We start from the raw sequence: 21,848 nt of genomic DNA, 5'->3' as shown, positions 1-21,848 counted from the left end.
TAATGTTAAATAAAAAATGTAAACCTATATGGAAAAATAAGTTAATAACAAAAAGTAATAAATGCTCTTATCCAGCAATCGCATAATATATTCAAGGATAGATTTTCAAAAGTAACATTAATCACCTAATATTTATTCCGTTTTTCTGTTTTATCGGAAATTATCATCACTTGCAAGTCATACAATAAATATTCATAATTTTCAGCTTTGACAGTCCAGCAACACAACAGCCATTCTGCTATTTGTGAATAGCTATTTCCGGTAGTTGCATAAAACAAACATGGAAGATACTAAAATGGAAAATCAGACAGTTTTGGGTCACAACAATAATGTCCTCGAAGACCTTAAAGAAGGCGATCTTATTGAGTTTCGGAACGAACAGGTCTCTCATTGGGCTGTTTACATTGGTATGTTGTTATGTAATAATTTGTATGTATAAATGAATGGTGTATAGGTTTTTAGATCCCTTGGAAGCAAAAAAACCCAACCAAGCAGAATAGTAGCTGACTCTTCTTAATTGAGTCTGTTCAAGTGGAATATTTACTGAACTGAATGATCCCAAAGTACCAGAAAATATAACAACGCTGAATTCAAAATTTAGATTTGCCTTTTTATATCCTTATATCGACCAATAGCAAATTAAAATTAGAAATTAAATCGAAATCAAAAGCGAAGTTCGTTTCTGAATGATTTTTCATTGAAGGGAGGTAGTCAGAAATTATGTAACAAGAAATAATACGTACAGGTTTTAACAGGGACCTTATTCTTTTGTTTGGATAAACTCTACAAGAATGTACGAAAACTAAAAAATGTATTAAGATGTTGCTTATACGGACAGACCACCTACATGTATTATTTCAAATATATCCATATGAGCCGTGCCATGGGAAAACCAACATAGTGGGTATGCGACCAGCATGGATCCAGACCAGCCTGCGCATCCGCGCAGTCTGGTCAGGATCCATGCTGTTCGTTAATAGTTTCTCCAATTCCAATAAGCTTTAAAAGCGAACAGCATGGAGCCTGACCAGACTGCGCGGATGCGCAGGCTGGTCTGGATCCATGCTGGTCGCATACCCACTATGTTGGTTTTCCCATGGCACGGCTCATATATGTTTTCGTTTTCTTTTCATGGAGGCCATCTTGATAATTTATAAATAACAGCCGATTATAAAATTATGTTGTGTATATTAAACAGATGCAAAATTAAACGTTATCTCGACAATTTTAAACAACAAAGTGACATTTACACTGTTCTTTTGAAGTACGCTTGTGGCTTTTGTCTAGATTAGACCTAAAATTAAGGTGGTATCTCTAGCTAAAGTATCATTATGTATCATGAAACTGAACGCTTTCTTTCGGTTCAAATCTTTGTAATGGAAATTGTTGGTTTTTTTGCGGAAACATATATGTAAGATGACTGAATATTTGACCGGAGCAACTTGAAAGGTGTCACTGTGAAATCAGTCAGAACGTACAAAAATAAAAAAAATAAAAATATATATTTTCTCAGCAAAGTTTGATTTTTTACAAACCACTAATGACATTGTATTGTGTTTTATTCGTTTTAGGAGAAAAGCGCGTCATACACCTTAAAGGTTTAGAAAATGATGAAGACAATTCTGAACATGGCATTACAGTCAATGGAGAGAGATTCAAAAGGGTTTGTGTAATACAAGATTACTTTCGGAATGTTGCCAAAGATTCCAAAGCCTTCAAGAACAATGATGAAGACGAACAAATGACGTGAGTTCTGTATAAGCTATCACTAGTCAATATGACTATTAATTTTCAAAGATTTTTTTTCTCTATTAAATTTAAAGAAAATTGACATATTTTATTTTGGTACTCGATTGCTAAACTAGAATCATATTTTACAATTGTATGGTGTTGTGCAATATGACATATATATTATACATTATCGTTTGTAATATAAAATGAAACTAAGTTTATCCTTTATATGACATTATGTTCTCAATTGTTTTATTAAAGATGGTAAATATTTTAGGAGGTTGTATGTCGGAAAATGTAAGGATATAAATGCTACAAAATGACTGAATTATTTTACAAAATGCTTTAAATCTAGTTAATGACATAGTCTTTGTATCTGAGAAACATTGCCTTTTTTATTTCAGTCCATATCATCCTAAGGAGATCTTGAGGAGGGCGTTTGATAGGATTGGAACAATATACGACAATGTAATGTGTGACAGTAAAGACTTCGCTTTTTATTGTAGATACAAAACATCTAAACTTGTGCAGGTATCTATAACACGAGATATATGAATTTTTTTCAGTATCTTTAACAAAATGCATCAAATCTAGTAATATCACATAGTCTTTGTACCGAAGAAACATTGCCATTTTATTCCAGTACATAATTATGATCTTAAGGAGATCTTGTGGAGGAAGTTTGATAGGTTTCGTGCAATATAAAACATTGAAATGTTGTGTAATTGTAGAGACTTCGCTTTTTATTGGAGATGTAAAGTGGATCTAAGCGTGTCCAGGTACCTATACACGAAATATATACAGTTGTTTTAACTTGTAACCATATTATTGCCACACCGTAAAGATTTTGCTTGTACAAGAATGAACAGGAGATACGGCACCATTGTTGCTTCACCCTTTCACTCTACAGTTTGGAAAGGATGACAGTGTTTGTATGCGATGCGAAGAAGATGCACTGGCGTAATAGCTCTAATACGATACGGTGCCCGCAAAAATACGATGCGCTGGCGCAATAATACGAAGCTTAGACGCGAAAATACGATGCGCAGGGACAATAATAAGATGAGAAATCGCGAAAATACGATGAAATGGCCCAATAATAATATCTTAAAAATTTGATTAAAGGAACACAATTTTAAGAACAACAACTTGACATTCGAATTATTTTGAGTACGAACACACTCAGAGTACGGATGATTACGAAGCTAGTGACTAGCTTCCGATGTTTATTATATGAATTCCGCGAAAATCAGGTAAAAACGAACCGACTGGTACTAACAAAAATCATTAATATAATACCTAAAAACGGGCAATAGCACAAGTTACACGCGATACTTATTTATTCACAGTCATTTACAATAACTGAACAGATGCTTTGTAAAGGGAGTCAACTCTAAGAGAAACTAGTGCGTACATTGATTGGTCCGGGAGCTCACGGACTTTTATTGCAACAATTGAGGCCAAAAGAAGTTTATACATTTTTGGAAACAATATTTCATATCATCCATGAAAACCCATTTCTTAAGTGTCAAAGCCGTGCCTATCTATATTTTGTTCACTTATGTTTGTATTAGGGGAGGTAAAACTCACTTGTTCAAATTTAGGGGGTAGGGTAAAGTTTACGACTACCAGTTTTTTCACTGTTTAATTACAGTAACTATCTTATTGTCAGTAAATGTATATATGTCAACCAATGTCAGCAAAAAGGAATTCATCAAAAAGGAATGAAGGGTACTCTTGATATTTAAGGACAAAGGTCAAATTTATGTACAAATCACAAAAATTGGCATATTTGAAATGTATTTTTATTCTTAAAAATTAGTTTGTTAACAAAAGTCACTCAGTTTTACTTTTGTAATGTGTATATATCAGCCAAAGTCAGAAATGCAAATCTTATTGCAAAACGTCAAAGTCAACCCTGATAACTACAGGTCAAAGTTCATTTTCATGCTAAAATGTGAAAAATGTTACTTTTACTTTTTTAATCTTTTACATTATGTATTCGCATTATTACTCACTGAAGTTATTTTTTTTAATGTCTGTATGCCAGGTAAAGTCAGCAGTGCAGATGTAACCCCAAAACTGCCAATGGTAAAGCTTATATCAAAGGTCAAAGGACAAATTTGTGTGAAAAATTGCATGAATAGCTTCCTGTTTGAAATATAATAGCTATTTCTAATCATTATTAGTAATTGCTAGTGTTTTATTTTAATGTATATATGTCCCACAATGTCAGTAATAAAGATAGCGTCTGAAATCAGACAAGTTCAAATGTGATATTAAGGGTCAAAGGTCATTTTCATGTAAAAGAATGAAAAAATGGCTCTTTAACTTTTCTAATATTTCGTCGATATAAGTCACCGATATCAGTTCATTTTAATGTATAAATGTTAGGCGATGTCTAGTATGCACATATAATTTCAAAACATTCAAGGTCAACCATAATATCAAAGGTCAAAGGTCAAAAAAGTGAGTAAAATGTTGCAATAATATCACCTGTTTGTAATAATTTTTATCCTTTAGAAGTATTTGTTTTGTCATTTTAGTAACTAATCGTTGTTCATTTTACTGTATATATGTCAGACGATGTCATGGAAGAGAAAATAAGTCAAGGTCAAACCTGGTATTTGAGGTCAGGGGTCACTTTTGTATAAAAGATCACAAAATTTACCATACTTACTCATTACTTTGGCCAAAAATAGGTTGCTATTATAATTCACTGTTAGCAATTCACTTTAATGTATACATGTCAAGCAAGGTCAGCAATGTAGGTCTTATTCTTATAAGTTAAAGGCAAACCTATTATCAAAGGTCAAAGGTCAAATTTGTGTAAGAATTCGCAAAATAACTAGAATTTTGCAATTATTTTTCTTTATTGTGTAGGTTATTTTTGTCACTACTAGTAAAACTGATAAGTATTCATTTTAAAGTATATACAACTGACAATATTACTGTTGAAATAATAAGAAAAAATAAGTCAAGGTCAAACCTGACATTAAAGGTCATAGGTCACTTTCATGTAAAAATTCAAAATACAGCATTTTTAATTTCTTCTTCGTTACAAATTATCTTGTCATTTAGTTCATCGAAAATAATTTTGTCTTATGTTTATTTGTAAATCAGTGTCAGCAATGCAGATCTAATTTTAAAAACAGTGATTGGTAAAGCTTATATCAAAGGTAAAAGGTCAAATTTGCGTGAAAGATCGCAAAAAAAAAAGCATTTTTGCAATAATTTTAATTGTTTAAAGGTATTTTGTCATTATTAATATCTTATGGTTATTCCTTGAAGTTTCATACATGTATATATATGGGTCAATGTCAACAATGAAGATATCATAAGACATGAGTCTAGATCAGCCCTGATGTTAAAGTTTAAAATTCATTTTCGGGTAATAAATTCAAAAGATAGCACTGTTATTTTATTTCCTTGTTCAAACATAACTTGTTATAACTTGATGTTAATTCATTTTAATGTTGGCCTTTACTTATTTACTTCTTTACTGCCTTCCATCTTCTTATGGCCGTTTTATATCTTATGATTAGATGCGGCAATGAACTGCACCGTATTCTGCAGGTTGGTGGCATCTCTCCACGGCTTGGTCTCAAATGGGATGTCTGTTGGCGAAACTTTCTGGCATGCTTCTTCCAGATAGGAACAGCTCTGCAGAATGTGAAACGGTGTTTGTTCCTCTGATCCGCACTGACATTTAGCTTTCTCTGCAGCTCCCAGCTTCTTCATATGTTTTCTCAGGCCACAGTCTTCAGTTCGCAGGCTGTTTAGCTTGTATAGACAGTCCTGATTTGGCAGGTGACCTCCATTCATGTTCTTTCAGTCTGACGCAAAGCTGTTCTTCCACAGAGTCTGAGATTATCTATATGAAGTTGGAGGTTGGGGCTGTATTTGCCTGGTTGCTGTCTTTGCAAGTTTGTGCGCAGCTTCATTTCCAGCTATGCCCACATGTGCAGGAATCCATCGAAATGCTACATTGTTGCTCTCAGGCAGGAGATTAATGTTTTTCAACAGCTGTCTGATTAAGTTGTCTGATGGACCTGCTGAGTGAGCCTGACGAGTTGACTTGGGGTCTGTTAGGAATATATTGTCCCTTTTCTCTTCGCCCATACAATTCGAGTGTCGCCGATGTGAGGGCTTACATCTGGATCTGTTGTTGGAGCATCTCTTGCTGACTGGATGAGAGAGTATGAAGGAGGTGCTGTCTGAAAATTTGATATAGGTACCACTCCCAGCTTTCTGAACAGCCTTTTCCACTGATCCATCGGTATATGCTTGGATCCAAGAGTGTGCTGGATAGCGGTTATTGATCATTTCTAGCGTAAGAGATTGTTGGTAAGCCTGATGTTGCTTTCCCTTTTCTTCTACTCCTGGCACCTCCAATCTGATCTTAGGAGCACATTGTATGGGAACCCATTCATTGGGCTCGAGCGGCTCTGCCTCTGTGTCCAGTGCTGCTGGTTTCCCTATTTGCAGTTCTTTGACGATGTGGTTAAGACTCTGCCTTTTCAGTCTGTTTTGGTTCTGCTCTCGAGTTTTGAGTGGAGTGGGTGGGATGGTAGTCTCTTTGCCTTCTCTGCATGCACAAAAGCTTTGTTCTCTCGCCTTGTCTCTTATGGCTCAGGGTTGGCTGTCTTTTTCATTTATTTTATTGGAGTTGTTTTCATTGCCCCGGGATTATCTTCAGACCTGAAATTTAACCTTGTCCAGTTTATCTTTACTGGTTTTGGAAGCAGGTACCAATGAGGTTGATGCGTACTCTGCTATGGGCCGTACGTTGCCTGTGTAGATTTGCAGAGGATCTTTGCATTTACCCCCCCAACTTGTTCCAGCCAGTTTTTTTCATAATGGCGAGTTATTTTAAGGCCCTCTCCTTTGGCCTTTAATCTGTTTAATCTGTTATATATACTTTAAAATGAATAATAATTAGTTAATAGTTTTGATATACCCTCAAAAACTAATGAAAAATCATTGCAAAAATACTGGGGTTTTTTTGGCTAATTTTCACGCGAATTTGACCTCTGACCTTTGACAATAGATTTGGCTTTGCCTTATTTGAATAAGACCTACATTCATGACCTTGCTTGACATGTATACATTAAAATAAATTGCTAACAGAAAATTCTAACAAGCGCTATTATTTGTGAACAAAGTAATGAGTAAGTATGCTACAATTTGATCTTTTACACAAAAATGACCCCTGACCTTTAATACCAGGTTCGACCTTGACTTATTTTCTCTTCCAATGCATCGTCTGACATATATACAGTAAAATGAACAACGATTAGTTACTAAAATGACAAAACAAATATTTTTAAACAATAAAAATTATTACAAACAGGTGATATTATTGCAACATTTTACTCACTTTTATGACCTTTGACCTTTGAAATTATGGTTGAACTTGAATGCTTTGAAATAATATGTGCATACCAGACATCGCTTACTTTTTATACATTAAAATAACTGATATTGTTGATTAATATCGACAAAATATCATTAACTAGAAGAAAAGTTAAAGAGCTATTTTTTCATTCTTTTACTTGAAAATGACCTTTGACCCTTAATATCACATTTGAACTTGTCTGATTTTAGACGATATCTTTATTACTGACATTGTGGGACATATATACATTAAAATAAATCACGAGCAATTACAAATAATGATCAGAAATAGCTGTTATATTTCAAACAGGAAACTATTCATGCACTGTTTCACATAAATTTGACATTTGACCTTTGATATATGCTTTACCCTTGGCAGTTTTGTGGTTACCTTTGCACTGCTGACTTTGCCTGACAAACAGACATTAAAACGAATTAACTTCAGTGACTAACAATGTGAAAACATATTAAAAACGTTAGGAAAAAGTAAATGTAACATTTTTCATATTTCTGCATGAAAATGAACTTTGACCTTCAATTATCAGGGTTGACCTTGACATTTTGCATGAAAATGAACTTTGACCTTCAATTATCAGGGTTGACCTTGACATTTTGCAATAAGATTTGCATTTCTGACTTTGACTGATATATACACATTACATATATAAAGCTGAGTGACTTATGATAACAAACTAATTTTTAAGAATAAAAATACATTTCAAATATGCCAATTTTTGTGATTTGTACATAAATTTGACCTTTGACCTTAAATATCAAGTTTGCCCTTAATTCCTTTTTGATGAATTTCTTTTTCTGACATTGGTTGAAATATATACATTTACTGACGATCATATAGCTACTGTAATTAAACAGTGAAAAAACTGGTAGTCGTAAACTTTACCCTACACCCTAAATTTGAACAAGTGAGTTTTACCTCCCCTATCACAAACATAAGTGAACAAAATATAGATAGGCACGGCTTTGACACTTAAGAAATGGGTTTTCATGGATGATATGAAATATTGTTTCCAAAAATGTATTATATTCTTTTGGCCTCAATTGTTGCAATAAAAGTCCGTGAGCTCTCGGACCAGATGGGGGCAGTACCTTTCGGGTTGGAAACTGATACAGTTAACAGCACGTGAATTGCCTTGTTTGCACACGATTTTTCTCCCGTTTAAACATGGGCGGATCCAGTGAAAAAAGTAGTTTTTATACAAGAATGTGCTATTTTCTATTGCTAAACAGGAATATATCTTTAGAACGAAAGGAAAAGAGCAAAAAAATAATTCTGTAGTGAATCCATGCTTTAGTATATATAACACATTGTCTTTATAGACCAACCACAAATTTGTGACCTACTTTTTGTCCCTCATGTACTTCGTGAAAATAATTCTGATAACACTAGTATAATACAGTTATATTGCATGATGACAAGTGAAAAATTTAGGTTCTCTCTGAATAAATGTGTTATCACAATTTTATATACAAAAAAAATTCAGTCAATCTCTTTTTTAAGATAGGTTATAAAACATAGATAACTATCCTACCCTGTAGAAATAAAGTGTGGCCTTAACTGAGTTTATTACATCAAATTCTGCGCATAATGCTACATCCATTCAATAAAATGTTTGGACAATAAGCACATTGTCTTGGCCTACTTGCATTTCTCTCTTTTTCATGTAAATCATGTATAATTACTATCATGGAAATGCACTAGAATAGTTATTCTGTGATGCATCTTTCAGACAGTCATATACTACGTTAATCATATTATATTGTAAGTAACAAGAGAGATGTCGTGGACATCACTTTTAGGCTAGTAAGTCTCATCGACAATATTAATTCAAACACATTTTGGCATAGCTTACCTGTAAAATGTTGCCTCAGACATCTGTTTCCATCTGTATGCCTACAACAAATATCTAAAGGAATTGCCAATGTATGTAAAATACAAAACGCATATAAATTGTCAACAACAAGTGGTACAGCGCTCCCTCGGAAGTCGCGGCATAGATATATAAAGTTTTAAAGAGGAACGATGATTTGTAGATCTGTAGTAACTTTTCATTTAGAAGACAAATGATAGGCTTTTTATTCTTAAAGATGTTTCATGAAATGTTCATATACAAATTAAATTTGTTTGTGTACACTTATTATTTACAATATATATTTTGAAAGGCAATTGAGAGTAAAAACAGAACTGTTCTGGAGACACTTAAGGAAGGCGACCTTGTTGAACTTCGCAGGGGATTGCACACTCATTGGGCTATTTACATTGGTATGTTTTAAAAGTATTTATAGGTAGTGTTTTAATAGAAGGTATCTTATAATAAATGGTATAATTCAGTATATGATTGCAATAATTGCAATAAATGAGAGTGCTTAACGATATTTCACGAAACTAAATACTCTCGCAAATCCGTTCTACTATCCAAACATTGTAGGCTTACTTTTCTGATATATTGGCCAGACATTTTTTGAGAAAGAATAATGAATGTGGAAGTAGTTAGACCATTCTTCAGGAAATTGCGAAACAACTTGGCTATTGCAAGTACGTGCAAATTATCTTTTTTTAATCGATGGAGGAAACAGAATTATACCCATTAGTAAATATCAATGTACCCTGAGAATGGTGATGTTTGATTTTTGTCCGAAACATTTCCGACTGACCCTCCGGTTTCTGCGAGTTATTGTACAAAACTGAAATTTTTTATCTGATGAGCGATTTCTTACTCAAATTGAATTTAAAATATTTCTATTTTGCCTTTACTCTTTAGATTACATAGTATCAAAAAATATGTTGGTAGGTTTTACCTCTGAGTCTGCTCCGATGTTATTTTTGAATGAAGTGAGCAAACTTCAAAACAGTCCCACAGGACTGGGCCTTAATTTTTCCATGTTGGAATCAGAATTCTGTCTTATTAAATCCTTTACTTGAGGTACCCTAGAAAAATGATACTAACAATTTTATTTTGTATTTTATAATTGTTTACCAAAAGTATGACGTTTATTTCATCAAAATTAATAGTATATTGTGAATTCTCTGCAAACATTTTGGACATTGGTCATCACTTTGAAAATGTCTCTACTTGAGCTTGAATTATACAAAATTTATATAGAAAAATGGCTCGGTAAAAGTTGTTTAAAAATTGCAATACAGTGCAGGAACAAGGTAAATTTTAAGAATATACCAAGCAAATTCAGTTTAATTAAAAATTCTATTAGGTATCAAATACCATAAATAGGGTTTAAAATGCTTGCTTCTTTATTTTGAATCATTCATATGAAATTAAGAACATGCAGACTACAGACTTGTAACGAAGTAAACATCCTTAAAAAGCACAAAACGAAAGCAAGTAACTTAATAGCAGATTTAGTTTCACTGAGTCAGTTCAAGAGAAGTTATGAAATGAGCAACACCTGTAACGCTCCCTAGCACCGGCTTAGGCGGAATTCTATCAAAGAACAAATGAACACACTCTATGATCTCAAAGGACCACAAAAAATAACGATACTGAGTCCTACAAAAACAAACTTGTTAAAAATCTAACAAAACCAAAATAACATAAAAGTAGTTGCCACAAAACACAGTAAACAGATTTTTTTTCAGGAAACCGAAATGTCGTGCACTTCGTATATGAGGAAACTGATAATGCAATCTTTGACAAAATATACGAGAAAGGTTCCGTTAAACAGGATGACTTTTGGAAAATTGCTTATGACTTCGAGGTCTACAAGAATGATGATAAATACAAGTATCCTGAGTGAGTACTTGATAAGTCTGTCACAGTTTGAGCGATGTTTTACAGTCAATCTTTCCTTATTCATGATATAATACCCAAACGGTGTATCTTATTCAATTACATCATAAACGATTAGTATGAATTCGATCGAATTAAAACATAATTCTTGAATATTTAGCTGAATGTATACTTAGAATCTGGTTCCATGCTTGCTTAAAAGAAGACTATGATTGCAATAATTGTGAAAAAATTGTACAATGCATTTCAGAATGTATTTCAGAATGTCAAGAATTACAATTTGCTCACCTATAACCTAACAATGCAAAATTACTTCATTTTATTTAGAGCACATTCACGACAGGAGACTGCTGAGAAGGCTAAAGAAAAGATTGGTGAAACAAATTATAGTAACAGCGAACAGTTCGTTATCAGCTGTATATACAAAAGCTCTAAACAGGTAACAATGCCGTATAAATGTTAATTGATATATGTAATGACTACATAGGACTAAAGGCAGAATAAAAATAAACAAAATTAAAATTGATATGTCGTAGGCCAAACTGGAATCTAGGCAGATCCGGAATCGGTCTAGACCAAACTAGAATCAGTCTAGACCAAATTAGAATTCCTGCTTCAGAAAATAAGCTAAGAACAAGCTTTGTTACATGTTACATTGGTGCATTTAAAGCAGTACTAATTGTACTGCTGTTTTGTCTTTTAGCTTTTATAACAGTCGAAACCATTATATGAAACAGCTATGAAAAGTGTGATAGCAGGTAAAACTGTCTTATTCATCACTTAAGCATGAAAATGCACAAACGGTGTATGTCGTTTAAGGTTTTGATTGATAGCCAAATAAGTACCAACATGCATAGTGAACTTTATTACAAAGAACATGTATACGTATATAAAAAGATACTGGACTATCTACATGTTACAAGTATTTGCGGGAAATAAGTATTACACGTCTTGAAATATTTTTTGGTGTCTTATAAAATTGAGAGAAAATATATTTGCAATATTTTTCAGAATGTCTCGATTCGAAACAATGCTTTTCTGGAGAGTCTTGTTTCCGGCGATCTTGTCGAATTTCGGAAAGAGTATTGTTCTCATTGGGCTATTGTATATTCTACACACTATGGTATGTTTCGAAGGGTTTGTGCCTTTAATAAGTGATCATTTGTAAATATGTTTTACACAAAGTTTATGAGGCAATCTTTTTAAAGCCCTGCTCCGCGGCTATTCAAATTCATTTATGTGTATGCAACCCATGATTACAATAGGTAACAGTTAACGTCCACGTGCCACACTTTAGCACGCAAAACCACTGGCATTTCATATAGAGTTTTATATAAAATAGACTCTATTTTGACAGGCGTCACTGTTCATAGTCAGAATTTTCATGCTTTTTCAGTGACAATTCAAGGTAAAAAGGTAGGACGGGAGCAGGGCTTTAATGTACAGAAGTTTGCCAGAAAAGCCGTTATTTGTAAATAAAACATATGCTAAGGACATCACATGAATAGAGTCTGTTATGACCATATACGTGCTCCCATCTAAACTGTACAAAAACCGAAGGTCGGACAGGGTGGTCGTTGTAGTGAGGATGGACTCCAACCACGCCCACGCGGTCGCCGTCACGGAAAAACTTGTTTCCGAGCAAGGGTAAGCTTGTGTGTTTAGCTGTAGATTTCCTGGATTTAACCGTAAGAGAACCCGGGTTCCTACCGGGTGGTCGTTGAAGAGGGATCCGTGCATGCGGACCCGGCATTTAGGCCACGCCAGGAATACCCGTGGGCGGGCATCAAAATTGGTCCTGATCGGATATTTGCGAGTTTTTGTCGCTCTGTCCGATGAAAAATATGCCGAAAATTTATAATACGCCATGGAAAGGGGTCTAGAAGTCCGTTTAATAGATTATTAGCCAACCAGCCTAAGGGTTGTCTACAGTTCCGTTGATCAAAAATGAAAAATCAAAATAAACGGTATGCGATAATACTTCATTCCAGTTATTTTGATATTCATACAGCTATTACTATTCACTAAATCTAATATAAAATGATGGTTTCTCTGGTGACACTTAACTTTGTCGCATATGTATGTAGAGATCGCGTGATTCATTGTATGCATGATCCAAAGCATGTATTTACAAAACGATATACTTATAAATATATGTTGAAGTCGATTACAATTTCCTAAACCACAACTTCTTTAAAATAGTCCAACTTTTCCAAGATTTAGCGCTAATTTATTGAAATAACTATGGATTTTTATTCATGTAAAATAGTCGTATCTCGAAATGTTTATGTCGAAAAATCATAACGCCACAATATTAATCACTGTACAGTCATTTCGGTACGGTAGAGTCATCGAAAGTACAGCGGATAGACAGTGAAATAGAGAACTTTGTGTGATAACACGTCAACTTTTCTAATTACGTCAACATCACAGACGAAAACATTTTGCAAAGTCAAAAACAGTTTAAAACTTTCATGCAATTTCCGGTCAATTTGTATCAGTTAAGAGAGACGACTTTTATGGACATCCCTTACGATTAAATATTGATATATCCTAAGTAAACCGCGAACAAGGATGGCCACGTTCCGGGACCAAAACTAAACAACAAATATGTACAGGTAAGGACAAACCATCAAACACATTAAACACAGCGTCGCACCGCCTTGAAACGATTAGGTTCAAAATCTCCACTGGGGAGCTTAAACTGGGTTATGATTGCGCGCAAACTCTCACGCTTTATCCCCAACGGGGGCCTCCTTGACCGATTGGTTAAGATCACTGACTACAAACCACTTGCCCCTCATCGATATTGGTTCGAGCCTCCCTCGGGGCGTTGAATTTTTCATGTGAGGAAGCCATCCAGCTGGCTTACGGAAGGTCGGCGGTTCTAGCAAGGTGCCCGCTCGTGATGGAATAATGCACGGAGGGGCACCTTGGGTCTTCCTCCACCATCAAAGCTGGAAGGTCGCCATATGACCTATAAATGTGTCGGTGCGACGTTAAACCAAACAAAATAAATAAATGACTTTATCCCCGCCCTGTTCTAAAACTACAGAACGATGCAAATTAAAGTCATTAACACCAGGTTTATCTTTTAAAAAGGAGATACAAATCAAAGCTGTCCAGGTCCAGGAAATGCCTATAACAGAGTCTTCCTCTTGTCCTGTCGAACACAATCGTAGAAGAAAGCATACCGTCTAGCAGTAGAATGGTTAAACACCAACTTGCAGTGTTTCTCAAAGAAGCTTGGTCATAACCTCTTAATATTTTTCCCAAAACAGTTTCCATGATCCAGAATCTTACTTTTAATCTGCTAGTAAGCACGATTATATAGTTTGTGCTAAGTTGTCAGTTTTTCAGTGAATAGTAAGAGTTTTTATTTGAATATGCCTTGTAATATGTGGCATGTACATGTAAACATTTTTTAAAAAAAATTTCATTACAAAAATATATTTGAATTTATTTCATAATATTTTTAAACCATTTTCTGATTTCATATAAGATTCGTGAATTTGACAACTACAGTCAGATATGTTGTTCTCGTGATAATCCAATTATAATTAGTGCTTACAATGGCTTCAGTGTTGTTTTATTTTCTGGTTCTTTTGGATCATGGAGTCCATTCAACATGTGTGTAGTAGAGTTCCGCTAAAGCCGTTGCTACGGGAGGTGTTAGGTGTTGCACTTTTTATTTCTCTCATGAACAGACCCAGTCAAACGGATCTGCTATTGGTTGCATTCTTTGCATCCAAAGGATATCTTTACAGATTTATTAGCTCTTAAAGTGGCGTGTGGCGATTGTGAAAAATTTCCTCGTTCTTATATTCAGTGGTGTTATATTTTCTAGTCATTTTGGATCACGGAACCAAACAGTATGTGTGTAATAGCGTTCCGCTTAAGCCGATACTAGGGGGCGTGAGAAGTGATGAACAGACTCAAACAGAACCCTTGCGGTAGCTCAGTATTCCATCATACAGTGCATAGTCTTTGGAGATAAATATCACTTTTACTTGCATCTATTTTAAATGAACAAATCTTTACAGTCATTGGTTAAAAAGGTTTACAAAAGTTATAAATAGCGTAAATGCATAACTAAAAAATGCTGAACAAAGCGCGTAAAATATTTACAGGCAGTAAGACTGGTAAATTTCAAGCTTTTGGTGGTGAAAAAATTTAAGACCCCAGATGTCCAGGCAAATATCCAGAAAAAAGGGGGTTTTTTTGGAGGTAATGGGACAAACGCTTTTTCCGATTTAATTCACTAGTTACGTGATCGAACTTCAGCACTCAAGCGTCCATCCCGAGCAAACTGCAAACGAGACCAATAAAAACAGTTTACTTGACATTATAACATGAGAAATGCAAAAGAAAAAAGAAAAGGCAGTAGATTTTCTAAATCTACTTGACCCTTGACCTGACTGACTATGACATGACCCTTTGGTAGCAATGTTCAGTGCCTAAATATTTCCACGGTTGACCCATATATAAAGATAAAACTTGAATGTCAAGCATTTACAAGCTTTGAAATCAGCGGTAACATTTTTAGAAATATCAAGTGTATCAAAAAAACATAAAAATCATTGTGTTGATGTTTTTATAAATATTTTGGATAAAATTTAAAAAACATTAAAGCATAAACTTCAAAATGAATTTTGTGGTAAATAAAACGTACATAAACCTACAGCGTTATATACGAGAATCTTACATTAAATCGTGTTTTTATCTATTGCTAGTAAGCACGCTGTGTAAACTTATATACAATATAATTTCCATGTAGATTCCATTGCAAATAGTCCTGTCTATCAAACCATGGTAAGCCTTAATCATAATTAGATTATCGCGGGAAGAACGTATCTGATGGTTAGGTTCTTGTCAAAAATATGAATTCTGCATAAAATCAGAAAATGGTTTAAAAGTATAATAAAATAAATTCAGATCTATTATTTATACTGAAATTTTAAAATAATGGTTATATGTACATGTAATATATTACAAGGCATATATACAAACAAAAAATAACTAAATATTTATAAAAAAAAGTGACAACTTATCACCAACAATATAACCATATCCGTTGCTCATCGTTCCATCAAACATTGCATAGTCTGTTGTGTTAATTACACTTTTACTTGCAATTACTTTGAATACATAAATTTTTATTCATTAGAAAGGTATACAAAAGTCATAAATAGTGTAACAATTAAATTCGATGAATTGGTATCCACCGCCGAATGGGTTTATGTTGTGGAATGGCAAAGAAATATATCCGGCAAAAAGTTTAGGCTGTTACAAAGCAGGAAATAATTTCATAACATATGAACATAAAAGTACAGAAGTCCTTAAGAGAGCACAATCAAGAAAGAAATCTGTAACGTGGGTGTGACGGAGTTGGGAGTTTACAACTTCACTTGTTTATAAATATTCATGAAAAGTTTGGAAAAAATCGGGGGGAGTGAAATTATGAATATTGATGAAAATAAAAAGTTAAAAATATAGTTGGGGTGCATGACTGGGGTGTATGGGGTGACTGGGTGGAGGAGCGAGGTGGTTGGAGGGTACAACTTTGCATGTTGATAAATATTTATAGAAGATATGACATTAAAACAATGAAAAAATATCGGATGGGGGTATTGGAAGGGGTCGGGGTGTGACCAGGGTGTGGGTACACAACTTCACATGTTAATAATGAATGTTCATGGAAGAAATGAAAAAAAAATGATGAGATACTATCAATTGGTTAGTTTGTTTTATGCAAGTATATGTATTTTTAAACAATGGAAGGTCAATAACTCTGAAGTTACGAAAGAGATACTGACCAAATTGAGTGTGCACAACCACATTATGTTGATCTAGATTCAGTATAAGTTTCAAAGTTTTATGTCAAATATGTTACAAGTTATGAAGCAGAAATTGCCAAACTAATTACGTGTACATGTACTATTTGCTTATACTCACTGGACGCCAGTCCTTGAGTGTATCGTCAAGGGAACTGCATCAAATTCAATTTATCTCTTACTCTGATTTTAAAGGTTTCTGAAGAGCACACGAAGCCAATGCGTTCTTTTTTGTTGTTCATTGCAGTTAATCGTAGTGAAGATAAGAAAGTTAAGAAAGTTAAGAAGGTAAAGGTCGTACACCTTGTAGGCGAGGATGAAGTTGTAGATGATGATGACATTGCAAAAACAAAGAAACTGTTTAAAATATTTGGCAAGAACTTCAGAAAAGCCAGTGCTAAATTTGCTGACTTTTTTGAAGTTGCTTCTGACTCTGTAGCCATAAAAAATAATAATCTAGACGAAATTATGAGGTAAGTACCTTTAAAATGTTATGCAGTTTCTTCGAATATGGCAATGTAACGAAATGTCTGTTTAGATTCTTGGGATGGAGGTATTTTTGCATGAAATTTGAAAACTGAAGTCTATAAGGCATCAGGGGCAATACAGTCCAGAAAAGCACTGTCGACGTTTAATCTGTCATGATACTGGCTGAATATGTCACTTGGCAATGTCGAAAAAACGGCAAACAAAGTCACCGTCACCTGGGCTAAATATTATTGCTTGTAATAATTTATGGTTACAATGAATTGAGCGAAACGTTTACTGGACAAATCCGGAGACGGAATATAGGACTATATCATATATTCACTTTTATACCATGCTGTATTATGCCGTATATAACTATTGCCATGGTATTCCAACAAGTAAGCCATTTGTTCTTTTGCATGAAAACCAGGTGCATATAATATGTTCGTCTATAAAATCATAATCTTGTTTTTAAAAAGCGATGGCCGGACAGTAAACACCTCGTATCTGACTTTTTGTGTTTCTGTATGTTTTGTTAAATAACAAATTATAAGTTTTTGTCACGAAATTCTCATTTCGGCTGTTGAAAGAGTAAACTGTGCCTGTATCCCTAAACAGAGCGCACGCTCCACAGCTAAACAATCGAATATATAGTATCTGAGTGCGTTTTGCACGATTCCTAGTTCAAATACATAGGCAAATGTTGGCAGAAAACTAGATTTCGCATGCGACGTGTTTATTTTGCATTCTATAGCATCTTTTGTCAGTATATTATATCCAGGGCGATTTTTATACTAACAAAATGAAAGACAGTGTCTTATTTAAAGCTTCATTTTTTAACTAGAAAATGTATAACAGTTTTAAGCATACTCGTTTGCATATCATTAACCTTTTTAAACCATTATTGTTCTCTAATTCTGTATCAATGTAATTGAAGAATGATAAAACGTTTTATACCTGATGTATAACCTGATTGGTGATTTTACTAAAAATATATATTTTAATTCTGGTACACAGTTGCTGAAATGGTAAACTTGCTTGTCGAGGTCAGAAAGTAATGAAAGGACTCCGGGTCGAAAACAATAATAGCTAGGGCTTTCAAGTTTTACACAAAGGCTAAATAAAATAGTATTATCAATGGAAAGAACCCAATAGATTTTTAGGTCAATCGCTCTATGGACAATGCCATAAGGCGTTAAAAATTGTTTGTTTCCGGTATCCCGACCTACCCTAAATTTTTGGCCCGACCCGAAATGTTTTTATGGCCTTGGAGAATTTTTTTTTCAACTTTTTAAAAAAAAGTTGCAAAACTGCACATTTTATGATTTAAACATGGCCAGTGATGTTAGAAATCAACTTACTGATGCTCTAAAGGCATAACCCCCTTATTTGTATTCATTTTTTGACACAAAAATCATTTCCGAAAAGTCTCCCTTAATAAAAATATCCAAAATAAAGAATTCCGACCTACCTACCCTAATTTTTAGCATGTTACCGGAAACAAAGAATATTTTATTTTAGGCTTAAATCAGATGTCAATAAACATAATTTCTTGTAATTTTTGTATTCATGTTCGTGTTAGAAAGTTTTATAGCTACAGCTTTCAAACTTTATATTGTCTAAGTACCACTTGAGGGGGATCCATATTGTTTTGGGGTCAGTAGGTCAAAAGTCAAATTCAAAGGGATAAACCCTTATCTGTTTTTATTTTCTTGATAGTGTATCTAAATATAATGTACCTCATGTAGATCCTGCGATCCTCACCATACCTCCATCCCCCCACCCACCCCTGTATTATTAAGATATGTTTTGTTAGTTTCTGTTTAAATGTTTTGATATTTTATCTTAGTATCCATCATTGAAATCCCGCATTTTAGTTTAGTTTCTGTATATCGTATCTTAGTAATTTCATCACTCACTCCGCTCCTTGTGTCTGATTTTACTGTCAGAAACAGTTTCTCGATTTTGTATCTAAATATCCTTTATCCTGTATAGATCAGGCATAATATAATATATCAACATACCTCTCGCCCCTGAAAGATATCTTTTTATTTTATATATCTTGTTATCATTCATCCAAATCCCTCAATTTCACACATACCTCGTCCCCCACCTTTCCGCCCCTGTGAATATTTTTTGAAAACCTTTTAAGTCAAGTTATTTCTTTCTAAGTATCAACTTCACCCCGCACCACACACCGCAATGTAATTACTGACAACTATTGCATTTGCTGCCCTGTCCAATTCTGTTTACAAATGGGCGTATTAGACATTTGCGAATTAAGACTAAGTGGAGTATGAACACCTAAGACGATCGATTTTTCTTGGTGGCCGTCTCAACATCATTATATTTGGTGCAGTAGGAATATGCGTAATAGGTGATATGCCTGGCTTATTATGCTACTACTATGCGGTAGGGAATATGTAGATTTGGCTTCGTCTGTCCGTCAGAGAAAATTTGTAATACTATGATAACAAATACTATTGAACGAACGTCGTTAAAAGTATCGAAAGACAATCATGAAATTGTGTTGGAATGTTATTCAACATTAGGAGTTGCGCAAAATATCTGAGCACAAAGTGCTCAAAATGAGCCATTGTGGTAGGACAGTGTCGTCCGACGTCGTCTATCGTTCACAATTTCACTGTTAACTTGGAGGTTGCAATTTAAGTCCAATCTTAAGGAAACTTAGTCAGAATGTTGTGTTGAGAAAATTTCGACATTTCGACATAAAAAAAACAACTTGTTATCACTCAATACTTCTTTTTAATACTGGATATATACAAGACTTGGTCAGACTATCTTTATACAATTTACATCAAGTAAACATATTTTGTTATGACACATAATTTATACCCCTCGTTATTTTTTGTGAATGAGGAGAGTATATTTTGAAAGATATTCTATATCCAAATATATACAAGCTGTGTTAAAAAAGACCGTGCAAGGGTTTGATGTCTCCCAACATTTGTACAAGTCTAGGGGGAAAACTCTGTTCTGTAGCGATCTATAGGTTTCATGAAGATCTTTTATGGATAACATGTATTTTGGTGGGGGGGGGGGGTTTCTTAATCAGTGATTTTTTAAATCAGTTAATGGGTAATAACTCTGCAGTTACTTAAGAGATTCTGATGAAAGTCACGCATGCATCACCGCCCTGAGGTGATCTACATTTGTGTTATAGTTATATTTCATCAAGTTACTTTTTTATGTCGGACTTTATAGAACGTAAATAATCAAAGGGCAATAACTAAGAAATCCTGACAAAATGCGTATGCATCGCTGCCCTATAGTGATCGATATCTGTGTAAAATTTCATGAAGATCCATGAATAGGTTACTTAGATACTGTCAAAAATTGAGGCGTGCGTGCGTGCGTGCGTGCGTGCGTGCGTGCGTGTGTGCGTGCGTGCGTGCGTGTGTGTGTGTGTGTGCGGAGGGCGGGGAGGGGGAGGTAATTCTACATGCAAACAAAGATCAAGTGCTCATTAATAATTATTCGCTGTTTGGTGATTCTAGCTGAAGTACTTTTTGAATGATAATCATTTTTAATTTTATTTTTTTACCAACTCTAGGTGGAAAAATCTGCTTTAAGTAGCTAAAAGGAGATAATACTTCGTTTGAGCAATGGTCATGTGCTTATTGATAATTAAGTGATGTTTGGTGGTTCTAGCTGAAATACTTTTTGAATAATTTTCATTTTTTATTCCAAATGTGGGGCGGGGATATCTGCTTTGACTGGATCAAGGAGGATAATATTATGTGTAAGCAAAGTTCATATGCTAATTAATATTTATACATATTTATGATAGGTTTGGTTATTCTAGCTGAAAACCTTCTCGAATTTAAGCATTTCTTTTTTCAAATCAATCAAGTGGGAAAACTATTTCTACTGGGTCAAGGGGACTAATTCTACGAATAAGTAAAGGTCGTAATCCTCTTCTTATTTTTTGATATCTTAACGCTTTTTAAACTGCATAGACGCACGAACGGACAAACATTTAGATGGATAACGCCAAAACAATATACCTTTCCCATCGGCAGCGGATGATAAGACCGCCCTTATAGTTCTTATGGAAATGAATTATCGTCTGCACATAATATAATTTAAATATTGAGATTCTTCCTTAAAAATCGATCGTCCTAGGTGTCCACGGTCCACTTAGTCTTAATTCTCAAATGTCTATTATGTTCAGTTAGACTGAACACTTGTTTTCATTTAGGAAAGATAAACCTGAGATGATTAGAAAAAGAGCCCGTAAAATGATTGGAAACATAAATTTTAACAGCCGATTGAAAACCTGTGAGCGCTTCGCTACAGTCTGCAGATATGGAAAGGATGAATATTTAAAGGTAACTTAAACACTATTTATCATTATCAGGCTTTTTAATATTATTCTGCACAATACGTAGATATTTTTGGGTCGAGTACGAATCTAAACAATCATATTAGACTAACCGATAAGCGAATCTTATATTATGTATCAGAAATTGCGAGTAAACATATTTTGTGCTGTAAGATATTGAATAACATTTTATGATAATCTTCCTAGGTGAAAAAAAAACAAAAAAAAACGATAAGTGCGACTTATAGATCCACGGATCCCCGATGGATCAACACGACTAATAAGGCGTAAAAATTGTTTGTTTCCAGT

General features: G+C 34.2%; 1 protein-coding gene across 1 annotated transcript in view; it reads left to right on the top strand.

Moving 5' to 3' along the window:
• The first annotated feature begins 210 nt into the window (after positions 1-210).
• The window catches only part of LOC128552455 (uncharacterized), a 46,566-nt gene continuing 24,928 nt past the window's right edge, over positions 211-21,848 (top strand). Inside the window, exons 1-9 of the mRNA XM_053533495.1 lie at positions 211-407; positions 1,572-1,746; positions 2,136-2,262; positions 9,310-9,409; positions 10,742-10,895; positions 11,220-11,331; positions 11,904-12,015; positions 16,974-17,199; positions 21,417-21,546. Coding sequence (XP_053389470.1) covers positions 281-407; positions 1,572-1,746; positions 2,136-2,262; positions 9,310-9,409; positions 10,742-10,895; positions 11,220-11,331; positions 11,904-12,015; positions 16,974-17,199; positions 21,417-21,546 — 1,263 coding nt within the window. The 5' untranslated portion in view covers positions 211-280. The remainder of the gene's footprint in view (positions 408-1,571; positions 1,747-2,135; positions 2,263-9,309; positions 9,410-10,741; positions 10,896-11,219; positions 11,332-11,903; positions 12,016-16,973; positions 17,200-21,416; positions 21,547-21,848) is intronic.

This window comes from Mercenaria mercenaria, unplaced genomic scaffold (assembly GCF_021730395.1).
Source record: "Mercenaria mercenaria strain notata unplaced genomic scaffold, MADL_Memer_1 contig_2815, whole genome shotgun sequence".
In the NCBI taxonomy this organism is placed as follows: domain Eukaryota; kingdom Metazoa; phylum Mollusca; class Bivalvia; order Venerida; family Veneridae; genus Mercenaria; species Mercenaria mercenaria.
This window is presented reverse-complemented; position numbering and strand designations above follow the sequence as displayed.